The 16,153-nt window shown below is 35.4% G+C and overlaps 1 protein-coding gene across 2 annotated transcripts in view; it reads left to right on the forward strand.

Moving 5' to 3' along the window:
- Positions 1-15,770, forward strand: part of PDE10A (phosphodiesterase 10A) — a 186,140-nt gene extending 170,370 nt beyond the window's left edge. For both annotated transcript variants that reach the window (XM_085300770.1, XM_085300771.1), the window contains 4 exons: positions 349-460; positions 3,626-3,706; positions 6,429-6,517; positions 11,857-15,770. In XM_085300770.1, coding sequence (XP_085156896.1) covers positions 349-460; positions 3,626-3,706; positions 6,429-6,517; positions 11,857-11,974 — 400 coding nt within the window. In that variant the 3' untranslated portion in view covers positions 11,975-15,770. The remainder of the gene's footprint in view (positions 1-348; positions 461-3,625; positions 3,707-6,428; positions 6,518-11,856) is intronic.
- Positions 15,771-16,153: the final 383 nt, after the last annotated feature.

Consider the following 16,153-nt stretch of genomic DNA (forward strand, 5'->3'; position numbering starts at 1 on the left):
GCCATCCCCCTTTTTATAGACTTGAGCTTTATTCTCAGAAAATCAAGGAGGAGCACACGAGCATTATAACGGACGTTCTTTTATACCTTGCTATGATTGTAGTTGTGCAGAGGCTAGCTGATGAACTCCAGTTTCAATACAGTAATACTGCATGATGAGATAATAGAAAAAATTGTGTGGTGCCTTACTAATAAATCTTAAACAGGTAGGAAAGAAAAAAGCAAGATGGGAGAAATTTGGTAACATTTATACTTTATTGCAGATTGTACTTAGGAAGGGCAAATGAAAGCTTCAGAATATGATAATTAATTCTTTACCAACTTACAATTTAATATTATTTTATTCTAGAGATCGAGTTATTGGTCTGATGATGACTGCTTGTGATTTGTGTTCTGTAACAAAGTTGTGGCCAGTTACCAGGCTGACAGCCAATGATATATATGCAGAGTTCTGGGCTGAGGTATGTGCATTTCTTTTGTTTACTCTCTTTTTTTTTTTTTTTTTTTTTTTTTTTTTTTTTTTACAAATGGAAGTATATAGGAAGAGAAAAACACTGATAGAACAATTTGCAGTAGGTATCTTAGCATGCTTGTTTTAAAGACTTCATTGGTGCATGCACGTGTTTTGTTAATTGCTTTGAGACTCTTCAAAGAGCCAAGTTAGCTTCCTGATTTGCAGGCACTGCTCTTGCTGCATGTTAAAGACAGATTTAGGAAGTATGTCATAAGAAAAAGTGACCAGGCAACAGAACATACAAGAATCTGTAGGATTTTTTTGAGTCAGTTACAGTAATTCTGTGAGGAAGTTAATTGCATTCTAGAAATGCAAAACATGAAACCAGCTTCCAAGCAGCTGCCTTAAAACACACACTTCTGAAGCTGCAGTATGCGTTCAGGAGATGCTAAAGCAAATATGATAAATCTTAAAATTGTTCTGATCCCAGCTTTTGAATCTTCGTTGTGAGCCAGCACAAAAGAGAGATAGTTCATCTTTTAATGTACTGAGAGTTACTCCACAGATGAGACTGCGAATCAAAACATGGCATTGAGATGTGCTGTGTGATCATGTCCATACAAAAGAAAGTGCAATTTCTTAAATGTTCTATGCTGAGGAATAAATGCTCTACTTGTTCACCTTTGAAGATGAAAGAAATACTACTTTGTGGATATAAGGAATAAATTCTTGAGAGTGTTGCACAGAGCTGATTTCTGCAGTTTCAGAAAGTATGTAATGTTTTCAGAACTGGTATTGCACATATGTCTGTAAGCTGTGGTTCTTTGGACTTACTTTTGGTTTACATAGGTGTAAAATTGAAATCAGACCAACAGAGTTGATATAGCATGCATATAACATGGAGATTTGTCCTGCCTGTTCCATGTTTCTTATGAAATTCAACATGTGCATGACTTGTGGCTTTTTTTTATTTATTTTTGTTGCATTTAAGTGTTGTTATGTGCTTAATTTTGAACAGCTCAGACCACAATAAAATGTTTGAAAACTGCAGACTTTATAAACTCAAAGATCTAGTTCAGTAGTCCTTTTATAAAATGGCAGCACTGAAAAGTGAGTATTCTTACAAGTAATATAATGGAGGTATAATATTAATCTGCTTACTGATTACATAGTCAGTTTTTTGCAATTCTTGTGAACTCAGTGTAGGAGGAAGGAGCTGTTTTTTTTTTTTTTTTTTTTTTTTTAAACTCCTTCTCAACAATAGTGAAAACAGAATTTTGGGCAGAATTGAGTGTGTCCAAATTTTAACTTGTTTTGAAATCCAAGGATGAGTTAATAATAGTAGTTTTTATAAAACATTAATACCTAGTGCAGCAAATTTACATTAGAAATTATTGTTGGGAATTGAAATCTGTAATTGATATTTTACTGAATCCATTTTAAGAAGAGGTTGTCTGACAGATGTCAGGAGTTGAATTTGTTGTGGTGCAGTCAAGATAGCTGACAAATCTAACTACATCTACATGCTTCTCTAAAACAGAAAACTGGGGATAGATATAGAGAAAATCCTAGGAAAGCTAAGTAGAAAGATGAGTAGTAAGTTTAGATTGCATTTCACTGAAGAAATTGTTACTTAATTGGGGAAAAACATAAACTCTAAAAAAGTTCTAATTTTGGTTAGATTGAATGGCTGTATTAGTTCTACGTACAGGGGAAAAGTTGCTTACATTTTCTACTTGAGTTCATAATCTTAATATGCTGAACAAATTATTAGAGGATTTTTATAAAACATTTTCAATATAGAATTATTGTATAAAACAATAAACAACTGCAGAGAAAGTTGTAGCAATTTTGCAGTACATCACACTGGCTTTTATTTCTTTTTCATTGAATGAAGCCTAATGTTTTCAGCAAAGTGGTATCCCTTGATACCACTTCATCATGAAGATTTCCCACAGTGCTACAACATGAGAAGAATAATACGTTTCCTGATCCATTATATAGGATTACAGGCTTGTATAAGATCTGACTGTTGTAATTTTTTGTGACATACGAGAAAGTAGGTAGTTAAACCCTTTAAGCAGTATTTTTGAATAGACTTATAATAAGCCACTCTATACCTGTACTCCAGGTACAGTGATACAAACTTAGTGGTTTAGAATTTCAGCTTTCAACTTCTTTTTGATCATGGTCACCAACTATAGAGCAAAAAATAGTTTTACTTTTTTTTACAGCATACCTCATCTGGTAATGCATCATGTACATATAGACACATACCTTTTTCTTTCAAGGTAGAGTGATGAACATAGTTCTGAGCTTTGTTCAGTTTTGGCACACTCTATCAGAGGCTGGACAGCTGCCTGAAAGTTTCAGGTGTTTCCAAGACACTTGATACTATGTTAACCAGAGAGCTTAAAAACGTATTTATTAAATATGCATTAAGTGGTGCAGTGTTAGGATCTGATCAGTGAGACTGTGACTGATCACTGAGAGTGACTGCAGACGGTCTTGACCAGTCAACAGCAGTACTTCAAGCAAATGGGAGAAAATTAAATTTTATTTACAGGAGGCACACAAAAATTGTTTATAATTCCTAAATAACAGGCCACTGAATTTCTGTGCTGGCAGTTCTTACAGGTTTCTTTTTTATCAGTTGGGGAAGGAGGTGTTTTTTCTTGCTGCTTTTGAAAATAAAATGTCTGAAAAGCTGAACAGTGAATAGATGCAATGATTCTAGCCTATCTGACTACTTGATGGGGCAAATATGGGGCACGAGAAAACAGCAAAAACAGACATTAATTTGGAAATAGCTTTGTGATTGCATCTCTTGTTGGTTAACTGCAGCAGGACATGGTAATAGGTGATATTGAGGCCAAATATATGGGAGGGAGTCAGCTTCAGGAAGCTTTCATCTTTTCTGAGCTCGAGGTAGTTTTGAAGCTAACAAGTAGAAAGACAATCATTAACTACTCAACTCACACCAGAATTAATTCATTATATTGCAAACTTAAAGCACCAAAATGTTTCCTTGGAAGAGAGCATAGGCAATTGGAATTTGACTTGATACAATCTCATGAGAAAGGTATGATAAATTATCTTCTGGAGGTGCCTTCAATGACTATAGAGGAAACCTAGAAAACTAACAGACAACTCTCTGCCTCCTTTTTCCCAGGGTGATGAAATGAAGAAAACRGGTATTCAGCCTATTCCTATGATGGACAGAGACAAGAAGGATGAAGTCCCTCAGGGTCAAGTATGAACTCTCTTTGTAAAATGATACATGCTTTATAATGTTAATTAAACATGTATATAAAAACTTTTGTATATATTACATATATATTATGGACTGTTGCATTTGGTGTTAGGATATGTGTGTGCCCTAGTGAGTTGTTTTCTATCTGCAAATCAGGGCAACTGGTCTTTTTAAGTAGCAGTAGAAAACATTTTTTTCAAAGACATTACTGAAGCAACAATATGCTGTTTGCTGCTGCCCTGAAATAACATAGCTCTACTTCCTGTAACAGAATAAGACTATGATTCTGTGAAGACTTCAGGAACGGTTTAAACATGATAAAATAGTTCCAGTGTGAAAGCATCATGTAGTTTCAATAACAAAAGTAAATTTGTCTTCAGGTTAGACTTAGTGCTGATTATATGTTAGTACTTTTATGTTCTTATAGTTTCCAATACAGCTATTTATATCTTATTACTATTCTTACTTCCTTCCCTCGAAATAAATATACTGTGCAGTGGTGACAGGCCTCTGGCATGGTTGTATTTTTTTTTTTTTTTTTGAAAACTCATGTTGCATTTGGATACAGTCTGTTCCATCTCGTGTGATAAATGATTTGATAAGGAGATATAAACGCTTAGGAATGGCAGTTTCTCCTTTCATCCACACACTCAAATAATATATTGAAGAAGTATTGAGAAAACAAATGAGTAAATTTCTGAAAAGTTAGAGAGTAATGAATATCAAGCACAGATTTGAAAAGACAGATTTCACTCATCTGGCATATGGCTAAATATTTACTATGTCATGACATTTTAATTTGCAAATTAATTCAGGTAAGCTTTGGCATTCGGTGCTGGTTTGTGGATTAAAGAATACTTGTAAGTTACATCCACAGCAAAAGATTAAATGAGATTTTTGGTTAGGTAACAGAGGATGTGAAGCCTTCTGTCAAATACTTTTAATACAGTTTTGCTGAGGACTTAGTCCAAGTGGTTATTGAAGTTGCCTTGGAGATAGGCTATAAGATAACACAGGAGACTAGCTGCTCATGGCCAAACTCAGACCCTGATGCTGGCCATTGACTCTCTCTGCAGCCATTTACAGGCTATGTGGTCTTCGTTAAGGTGTTCTRTAAAGGAGCATTATTGTGGAATGTGTATCTCCTAGAAGAGTTTTAAGGCAGGGCTAAAGTAATATTAGTGAAATACTGTGGAAGAATGCAAGAAAAGTCAGCTCAGTATTGTAGTGACATAGAAAACCTCACAAATCTATGGTGCTTTCCTGTGTTCACAGTCCTCTGCATTGTGATTCACGGGTTTTTCTGCAGGTCTCATGAAGGAGGTCTGTCTTGAATAACGTCTAGTGTATCCTAATATAAGTGCAATTAAAGTCAGCTGTTTCATTCTTCGGACTTCTATCTCTAGCTAAAATCAGTCATGCACAATTTTGAGAAGTGTCATAAACATTTTTTCTACGTAGTTAGTGACTACTTCCACTCCTAGATAAGTTTTCACTGTTTTGTCCTGAATGCAAGTTGAAGTGCTTCACCTGTTCCTGGTTAAAATATTTACATTCAGATTTTGAAATATTTGTGTTTTTAGGCTAGTACTACTTCATTAGTATTTTGGATAACTACAGGCATTGCTTTTTGATTTTCCCCAAAACAATCATATGAGGTGAAGAGATTCTTGGGGATAAGCACTAAAAAGTATATTCCCAGGAGGCTCAATTACCTGATTTAAAAACTTTTAAAAACTGTTTGTGTATTGATCTTCCTTTGCATAGTGGTGCAGCAAAATATGCAGCAATGAGTGCTATTTTCTGCTTTTCCTAGGGAAAAATGGTGTTTCATAAAAACGAATTCAAGAACAAAAAGATCTTTGAATTAACTTTTTTGAATAAACATGCTAACTAGTTTGCTGACTATCAGGACCAAGAAAAGTAAATTCAAATTGTCAATTGCCTGCGTACGTACTACGTACATAAATACAAGTATGTGTGCATGTGAAAGACTACTTTGCTTTCAGTGACCTCTGAAAGCTAAAATGGCAATAGCTAGCAAAAAGGCATTTCAATAGCTCTGAAATGAAAGGCAGTATTTTAAAAAATAGAAGCAAAGTACCCAAAATCTTTATAGATTAAATATTTGGTTTAAGAGAGACTACAGAATTTTTTATATTCTGAAACATGTTAATCACAGTATGCTACATCACATTTTTAGAATAAAATTCATTAATAAGGAATTAGCAGTGAATTTATTCAATTTATATATCTAGTATGAGCTTAACAAGAGAAGAAACATTTTTCTGCGCTTGTTTTATTTTTCCACAAGCTGTTTTAGTTATCTTTGAACATCTTCAAAAATACATAGTATTCCTCTAGGTATTTGTGAAAGAATTGTTAATGGCACGAAAGCACAGATCTAACAAACATGCTTTTTCTCCCCCTCCCCCTTAAGCCTTACTGAGCATAGTTTGAAGTGCTCTCATCATCAGAGACATCACTGTTTATGCTTTGTTTTAAAGTATTCCAATATGAAGATTATGTGCAGAAGTTCAAAGTACTAACATAAACTGTAATTAAATAAGTAGTCAATATGAAGATTATGTGCAGAGGTTCAAAGTACTAACATAAACTGTAATTAAATAAGTAATCAACTAGCTTTTAGCTAGTAATCTGTGATCTTTCAGGACTGTAGTTTGGCTTTACTTAACTACTTTCTTTCATTGCTGTTTTTCAGATTGGGTTCTACAATGCTGTAGCCATTCCATGTTATACCACACTTGCACAGATCTTTCCTCCAACTGGGCCACTACTCCGAGCATGCAGGTGAGTAAATGTATGTTTTTTTGCCTAGCATGTAGCTTGGTTAAGGAAAAAATGAACCTGCTTTGTAGGTCCATCTGGAAATACAGACCTTAAATTATAGACCTTTGATTTTAGAATTTGCATGTAGATAAACAAATATACATCTCATTATTAATCTATCCAGAAACCCAAAGGTGATAACTGCTGGCTGGGACTATCCAACACTGCTCTACAGACACAACTGATTAAGATGTTTGATGCCTAAAGCTTCAGAGATAAACAGTTTCAGTTTTAACGTATTTTCATCTAGGCTGGTTCAGTGCAGTTTCCCTCTGTATCCGTTTTACCTCAGTATTATTCTCACAACTAAGATTGTCTAGAAAATAAGAATTCTGTTTTATAAAAAATGCTAATTTTTTGGCATGTAGTTTTATTTCACATCAGAACATTCATATTAAAAAGCAGAGAAAGAAAAGAGCCCCAATTTAGAATAGTCAGTAACTGGACACATAAGAATAGTACTGCAATATGTGTGAGATGGATTTAATTTTGTCCTTCCAATTGCTAAGAGTGTAGCTAGGAATCTTCTGCAGGAGAGAAGTGTCCTTAACCAGTTGGCTGCTTCTATGCTGCAATGATGGTGGATCTCTTTGTAGGAAGCTCTGACCAATAATTACATCCTGCAGCTTAGCAGTCTTCACTGGCAAAAAGTCTGTCGAAACCAGTAGACTTAATTTAAAAGTTTCAGGTTAATCAGTATTCTCTAAGAAAAACAGTTACTAAATTCTGACAGTCTTCAGTCATATTCAGGGAGTAGCTGAGAGACCTGTTTTTCCATGCTTTTACTAGCACTTCTCTCTCTCTTTTCTTTTCTTTTTCTCCCCTGTATGGCAGCTTCACCTACTCTGTCATTTTCTTGACCTTTTGGTCTTAAAGATCTGTGTGAAATAGCAGAAGGATGTCCACTGTATATARACACTGTGAAGTTTTTAACTTCACTTAGTTTCTGGACAATACTGAGATGCGAACTAGTCCTCACRTGTAAAAACTCACAGTTTATCCCACCAGCTTAATCTGTTCTCCTTTTCCTCTTGCTTAAATAAGAAAGGATTCTATCCCTTTCAGATTTTTTTTTTTTTTAATTCTAAGAAATCCAGCATGTCCTCGTCCTCTGCTCTTCAGCATATTGAGGTGAGGCCATCAATCACTTGATCGTTATCCATGAACAAGCCCTATTTTAGTTTCACCACATGGTCTTCTCTCTTAATACTTTCTTTAGCACTTCGAGTAATATCACCTGAAGATCTTAAATCAAGTTTGAGTATACTGCTGTAAGAGATAAAGTAGGTAGAAGAGATATGGGTTCAATGCATAGTTAGTGCGGTGAAATTCCCAAGGCCTGTCTTTAGTATCTTTTGTTTTGAGAAGTTTTGAAAATAACAACTTCTGTTAAATAGCAGGCAATAATTTGTTACCCTAAATTGAATAATGTAGAAGTATTCGTAAGTGCATATTTCAGTGGTTCCATCACTTAAAATATAGCATTAAACTCTTCTCTGGTTTCAAAATGCTGCAGACTATTATCATAATGATATCAAAGTCCAAATCCTGTTTTGGAATTCAGAGTTACAGTACTGGATAGGAATGTGTACTCCTTGAGCCATGGTGACCTAATACATACTTGTTGATAGTTTGATTATAGATAATTGAATAATGTGTACTCTGACAAATAAAGAGTTGCTTTCAGTGCAAAATCAAAGAACATGAAGGAAACTATAGAACTACTTAYAAACCTTTTGATCTTTACAAGGCCATGAATCATCCAGCTGCTGAAGAGAGGTAGTCTGAGATCTTGAAAATTCTCTAACTGCTGTATTTGTAATCCTTGCTCGAAGGCATGGTACTAGACAGTCTTCAGGTGTAGTGATGGCTAAAAGCAAAATGTTAGTTATTTGGTCCATGTAACTGGAAACAGGTTGTGCATTGCCTAACCACATTCTCATTCAGAAACAGTTTTACACTATTTATATAGACTACAACCGCATCATCTGTAATACCAAGCAGTAGAAATGCAGTGGTGTTCATCATGAGTGTTTCCAGTTACTTGTTTATATTTAAGCTAATGAATTTTACCAAACTGCTTTAAATATGTGACAATTTTGAATCTTTAGTGTTAAGTATTTGTCAACATCTGAGTGCATTTTCACTCCTAAAATCAGTACTTGTATAATTTTAATACAAAAATGTCTTGCAGAGCCCATATGATTAATGAAGCAGCCTCTGTGTGTATGGCAGGAAAGTTCTATTACTAGTACAATCAAATGAGGGGTCTTCAGAATGGTTTTACACTTCCTTTTGAAGTGTTTGCATAAGTCTGGTAGTATCTTTAGTAGGAATTTTAGCATTGTTATTTCCCCTTAATGGAGAATGAGGCTTGGAGAGGCTGGGCTGAGTGCCTAAGGCTACACAACATTTTTTTCAGGATCAGGGTTTCAGGAAGACCTGTGTTTTTTGATCTCTAGTCACATACCTAAATGAGGTTTATTTTCAAAAGTAGCTCGTAATACGTGATGTTCTATTTTTCAGTACTCAACTAAGGAGGTTGAAAGTTGATTTGTAGAGTACCAAGCACCAGCATACATACATGCTTTTGATGGAGGGTGTGTCATAATTCTGACAGCAAGCACGAGCATCTTCTCAAGAGTGAGCTTCTCTGCAAAGGATGGGATGTCTGAAGTAGTAGTGATCAGATTCCTTGCAAAGATTATATGGGTGTTTTCTGTTCTATGAGTTATGCTTAATGTTTGGAACTGCAAATATACTTCTGAAAGTTGCATTGGCATAATCTCCAAACTGGGCACAGCTCTGTATGGTCACAGCTTTAGYTACCTCTCCCCACCTGCTCTTGTGCATTCCCTGAATTTAGATTGCAGTGATGCAGGACTGCTGCATGCATGTGTGAACTGAAGTTTAAGATCTCTGTAAGTCTGAAGAGTTTCCTGAAAAACTATACTTTCATGTAAGGTCCATGATATGGAGTTTGATAGTTTAACAGCTCTGCCTTGAAATTACCCTTCACAGACCTACCTGAAACTGTCTGTTAGAGCAAGTTGAGGAGGAAGTGTTGAGAGCTGTGTTCAGATTTGGAGATGCTGACTGGAAATTCCAAGAACACAGATCTGACTTCAACTCCCTAATTATCAGATGTGCATGTTTTTGCAGGGTTTGGGTTACTCCAGAGTGTTTTAAATAGTTGAACTGCGTGGGTTTTTTTGAGGGGTAAATGGTACGCAGTGTGATGGGAGGCATGCAGCCTCATTCCTATTTAGTGTTGCCTCAGTTGCTGACTGAACTGATTTTGATATCACCCCTATACCAGTAGGGCTCGTTCTTAGAACGCAGTGTTAAGCTGCCATGTCCTTGAGTTGTTTGGAACACAGACATGAGCTGCAAATAATAGCAACAGAAGCAGTGAAGACAGCATGTCAGCATCAAGGTTTTATTTTGAGAACATCTAAGTATTTATTCCAGACACTAAGGAGCCAGGGCTTCATTGGGAGCACAAAGGCAAATGAATCGTATGATCTGCATCTTAAAGAAAAGGTAAAGAGTACCAGTCACTGATTTCCCTGAAGTAAGGTAGAAATTTATTGAAAACTTTTAAATATTCTCTTATCTACCAAGTATTTATTGTTTTTTACTGAGAAATTTTTCAATATGTATTCTGTGTAGATCAAAACTATCATCCACATGTGTAATAGTGTCCTGAGCAAGTTCTAGGGGTGTTTTTATAGCCTATTTACTCAGGAGGCACACAAAAGTTGCAGATCTATTCTGAGAGTAAGAGAAATTACTTTTTTTTTCTTTTAGTTCAGACTAAATATTCTTAAACAATTTTCCATGTACTTTCGGGTTTTTGGATTCTTGCTGAAATGGATATAATTTAGGAATATTTTGGCTGCAATTCTCCTTGTTATTTTCCCAGCTTCCAGAAARGGACCTAGAAATAGTAACAGTTTGGTTTTTCTCATTCTCAGCGCCTGGTTTTATTAGCTGAGATTCAGCGCCATATTAATTCTGTCTATGTGACTCCAGTTGGCCTGGGGGAGCACTGGCAGAACAAGTTTCCATCGACCTTCAAAAAATGATGTAGATGTTCCCCTAGAGGGCACCAGCTTCCTTTGGTAGACTCCATCAAATCCTTCCTTCCCCTATGCCTAGAAGTTGCAACATTTTCTCTTCTTACCTGTTTCCTGTGCTTCCAGCTTATTTATTTGCTGTGTTTTATCAACTGTTTCAGAAAATCTGTGACACACAAATCAGGAGAGCTCTGCCACATAAATTCAGATGTAATATGACACATAGCATGTAAGACCATAGTAGTTACACCATTGTTTTCAGACAGCTAAAAATCATTGTTAGCAACTAGATATTTGACTGTATGAAATTTAAACTGTTGAACTTGCCTGCTTTCTTTCTGTGTTTTAAAAGAGAATGCTAGGTTTGGGCTGTAAGTTGTTGTATGGTCTGCAACTGGATGKCATCAAAATAGATGTCCAAATTACTTGAGTGATAATGAATATACAGCAAGTAAGATGAGTCTCTATTCCCTTCAGATTGTTCTAATGTTACCAGCTTAATATCTCAACATTTTATGGCTTATGAACCAAAATTTGGACTGGAGTGTTGGCCAGACTGTGAGACAATGGAAAAATTTTCTCTTCAGGAAAAGATGATCTTCTGCTGTAATAGACTTATCATGCAATCACCACAGTAGTATCTGAAAGTTGATCCTACAGTGTTGGCATAAAGCTTTTTATATATTGTCAGCCAGCTTGTGTACAGAATTTTCAGGAGGATTTATGAACTTTTGTGTTTTCCAGTGAAGGAAGTTTCCTGCAAAAGTACTGGTCTCTGGTGATTTTGTAAAGGGCCAATTAATGCTGTTGTAAAATGCTTGAAGTCCTGAGTGAGGAAAGCTGCTCCTCTCCAGACTGCTGTTTTGTATTCTCAGCAGAAATGGTTCTTGGGTCATGTTAGCATTTTCTTTGCAACCATGAGGGCTAGAAATATTTTTAAGGGAAGCAGGTTCTAGACTCCTGTTCCAGTAGTGGCTTATTCTGAGGCACAAATACCATAGGCTTATATATTGCCAGCATGTATGCTAGCCAACAAGAATTATAAAATGTGACAACTGCAAGGTAAAAGATGAAATAATAGAGTGATGATGAAAACCTGACTGCATACGAGTGTTTGTTTGCAGCATAAAGCTACATCTCTAGAAGTCTAGTACAGCAGACAGAAGAAATCTCAGTAACCTTATGAATTGTGCTTTACCTCTGACTCTTTTGTATCTCTAGGGACAATCTCAGCCAATGGGAGAAAGTGACGAGAGGAGAGGAGGCCTCTATATGGATTCCCTCGCAGTCCCTTRCTCCCGGGACCTCCGATTCGCTTCCTGTGAAGATTGATGACTGAACAGCAGCAGCAGATTGCTTTAACCCTAAAGGCATCCCTTCTTTGTTTTGAGGGTTGTTTACTTTTGTTCTGTTTTGTTTTTATTTGAAGAAGGAAAAAGAAGAGCTACAAATGCTAACTAGGAAGCAGATCTGCCTAGGAAGGTAACACCCATGGGGTTACCTCAGCTAATGACTYTGGAAGCCAATCTCCTGACCTACACCAGTGACACAGCGTGAACAGAGGGAAAATGACAACCCAGATGGTTTGGAATCAGCTAATGAAAGAGAACTTCCGACTTGTGAATATAAAAGACTGGCCTTCTCTCATGGGCTACAATGCTGAGGCCTTAATTTAAAACTGATGGGGGAAAAAAATCTTAGGGGGTACTTCTAAATTGTATCTTTCTAGTAAGGGTTTCAATGGTACTTTTATTATACTGTACTGTGGCTGGCTTTAACACCAGTGTCACTTGGGAGTTCTTGGCTATAAATAGAACAATATACCTATTGCTATTGTGAATGTTTGTGTGATCTACTTGTAATCAGTTTGAACTCTAGCAGAATCCCTGGAAACTAATTCTTGTTTAGGTTGCAGTGAATTCTTTTGCTGTAAACTAAAGGAAAACCAACATTCGGGTTAAAGGTTTAAAGTTCTTCATTAAGCRTCATAACACAAATTGTCACTTGCAAGGTAAATGTTGAAGGAACTGGTGCTGGGGCTTTGTTCTTCAGAATGATTTAGAAACCCAGACAACTCCTCCCTTTAAACACTGGAACTGTGGGATATTTATCTCTAAGGAGAGATGCAGGCATAGTTTCAGGTTGGAGTTTTTGTATCTGTAGTGACAGAAGATTCAGTCTAAAATCTGAATATGACAGCAAAGATTTCCTTGCCTAGCTCACCGATAAGTAAAGTCGTTGTGTTTATTTCTACCACTGAGTTATATTTTAAAAGATATTAAGAGACATACCTAAAGTATGTTATCTACTGGGAACAGGAGCTGTGTCAGAAAAGTCAGGTATAATAAGGAGGACTCATCACAATAAGTCAAAAATGTTTTTGTACTGACTAGCTTTTGTATTGCACACTAACACTGCATGCCTTCTACTGCTCTTTTCTACCACTCCCAAACAAGTAAAATTAAAGAACTTCTCCATTTTTCCTTTTGTTTTTTTTCCCCTAGTTGAGAAGAATGTTCAGACTCAGAACTGCCTTTTAATTGAAAGAATAGCTGACTAAAAAAAAAGTACTCTGAAATACTGTGTTTACAGTTCTGTGCTGGCATAGGCATCAGTCTTACAAACTTATGCACAGAATGTAAGATCTTACATTTAATGCCACTCTTAGTGCAATTGTACAGAGTATGTTTCAACACTTAATTTGCCTTCATCTTTCTTTTAAAAATAATGAAAATATTCAAATTGATCTGCACAGTAGTTGAAAACACTGTCTTTGCATAACTTTTCACATACAGCCTATACTGCTTCATATGCTTTTTCACAATAGTCTTGTAGTGGTTCTGTGATTATATGGCCATTTGTGTAACTGCAAGTAATAGCAGTAGTGACTTAAAGACAGAATGCAGGTTCTCTTTTTCCATGTCATGTCTGTTGAGCTGTATGGCTGTAATAAGCATGCCACCGTACAGTTTCCTTTAAATGACTTGGACTCCTGAGTTTTGCCTTTTGTTATGGTCGAGCACATACAATATTAGTTTGTACATATGTACAGTATGTGATATGTAATCACATAATGTATAAATGCACCTAAGCCTTTGCAGTACATAGATATCCTGGAGGTTTAGAGTTCAATATTAAGTTACCTTATTTGTGTCATACAGCCTCACCATTCTTTTCAGTTTGCTTCGCCACTTCTAAGTGCAGAAATTCATCGTTAGCCAAAATAAGCTATTTTGGGGTGGAAAAAAACTTTAAGGAAATAATTATASTATAGTAAATGGAACAGGATTACATATTTTGTCTTCTGCTTTACTCCTGAGCAGTTCCAATTTAGTTAAATCATTCAGGTGAAACCTTTCAACTCTAAGGACTGAAGATGCAATCCATGGTGTCCTCATGTACTTGGAAAGATTTAAATCTATAATGACTACAAAAATACTTTATGGAATTCATATAATTCCAAAACTCAGCTGAAAATTTTTCCTTCCTGGCTTAAGTATATTTGCTGTTATTCTCCATCCTCCTGGAATGCTGATCTTACAGGGTTGCAAAAATATTCCTTGTTACACTATGTCTATAATATGGAAAGTTTTTAAGTAAACTGTTAGTCATTGACAGTTTTGATGTCTGTAAGTACTGAAAAAGAACAGATCTCTCTAACATTTATCAAATTGTCAGTTAGTTGTTAATGTCTGAAGACATGCAGGTATTGTTCCTAATACAGAACTATCCCAATCGCTGAAAATATATAGTTCTTATAGCATGGTGCCCATTGCAAGGAAAAACTTCAATTCCAGTGATTGAGTTCGGTTTGTTTTTCTGGAGTATAAAAGGAGGAAAGTCATGACAAAAAGTTACTACCTTTGAGTTGCTGGCTAAACCAACAAAAATATCTATAACAGGCTGTATTTTCTAAGTGAATTCAGTCTGTCTTACCACTTACAGAGTGCAGATTAAGACATGTCAATTTTTTGGTAGAAAAAACTTTAAATGAGTCCAAAATTCTGGACTTGTATTCACAAGTACAGCAGTAAGTCATATGGCTTATCAAGTTATGCTGCTAAATGCAATTCCTCCTTGTATTGTTATCCTACTAAAATTGATGTTGCACGGAATGGATAAGAATGCATAAAAAAATGTAACAGACTTTTTTTTCCTAGAAGAGCTAGACTATACTCGCAGAACAACAACATTTTTTATTGAGATTCCAATTGCTTTTCCCTTTTAAGCCCGGTAAAGAAAAAAGCCGTCTCAAGCCATATCTGAGAATTTCTAATGTTTTGTGAAACAATACCTGAGGCATTAAGTGAGAAAAATAGGTGACATAGCATCTGAGATGTTGCATGTTTTATAGCAGCACTGACAAAATCCATTGTTATAATTAAGCTATGAATTCTTTAAGATAGTACAACTTTCTGCTGTTCAGAATCTTCAGCTTCCACTCATGGCAGTAATACTTTCACAATTAATATAATTAATCATTTCATTAGAGAAATGCAGTAGGTTTTTTTAGGGTTTTTTTAGTGGGAGTATATGCTAAAATATATTTACATTGGAGGGGACGTGCAGTGTGAAATTTATCTCTTTATGTGGCACAGACTTCTTTCATGTGTTTAAACTTAAAACAATGTGATCAATTTGCTGTGAATACATTTAGACCACTTAGTGTTAAAATCATAGGGATAGCATGTAGCACTATTCATGTTAAAGAAAAAATGCAGAGGTTGTTAGATGCTCAAAATAATTTTGACCCACTTGAAATAATGCATTTGCCTCAAACACTGTGATATATTAACAGTTCTAAGAAGTGGTACAAACTCTTGTTCATCTAAACATAGGAAGTGACTTTCTGCACACTAGTACAATGAAGTTCATGTTCAAAGTTTAGGTTATATATCCCAATCTAGCAAAGGCACATCACAACTATTCTATTCTGCTGTCTGACCAAAAACTGTGCTCGATTGTAATACGGGTGTGTACTCTATCGAAAAACCTAAAATAATGAACTGCTTTCTAGAGTAGAACAAACTGATTTATAGAGTAGATTCATATATATTCAAAATTCAGGTTGGGCTGTTATGTGAAGAAGAAAGAACTTCAAGGTAACAACATTCAACTTTACTACATTTAGTGAGCTGAAAAAATTGTTTTATATATATATATATATATCTACATATATATATATATGATACATATAAACTATCTTTGTAAAAAAACAAATATGCAAGTGCAATAATTTAAAGAGGTCTTAACTTTGCATTTATAAATTATAAATACTGTACATGGTGTGTAATTTTTTTCATGTATTCATTTGCAGTCTTTGTATTTAAAAAACAAACCTAAACCTTTACTATTACGTTTGTACAATAGAACAGTAAGCATTTATTATGAAATAGTTAAGTTGTAAATAAATTCACAAACCAAACAGCCAGTACATATGCATATATGGGTGTCCTATTGTGAAACCTGTTTTTGCTTTTACTGCTGGCTTTAGCACAGCAAGACTACTTCTGTGGAT

This window comes from Rhea americana, unplaced genomic scaffold (genome assembly GCF_003343005.1).
Source record: "Rhea americana isolate MKP2758 unplaced genomic scaffold, rheAme1 scaffold_169, whole genome shotgun sequence".
NCBI classification, from domain to species: domain Eukaryota; kingdom Metazoa; phylum Chordata; class Aves; order Rheiformes; family Rheidae; genus Rhea; species Rhea americana.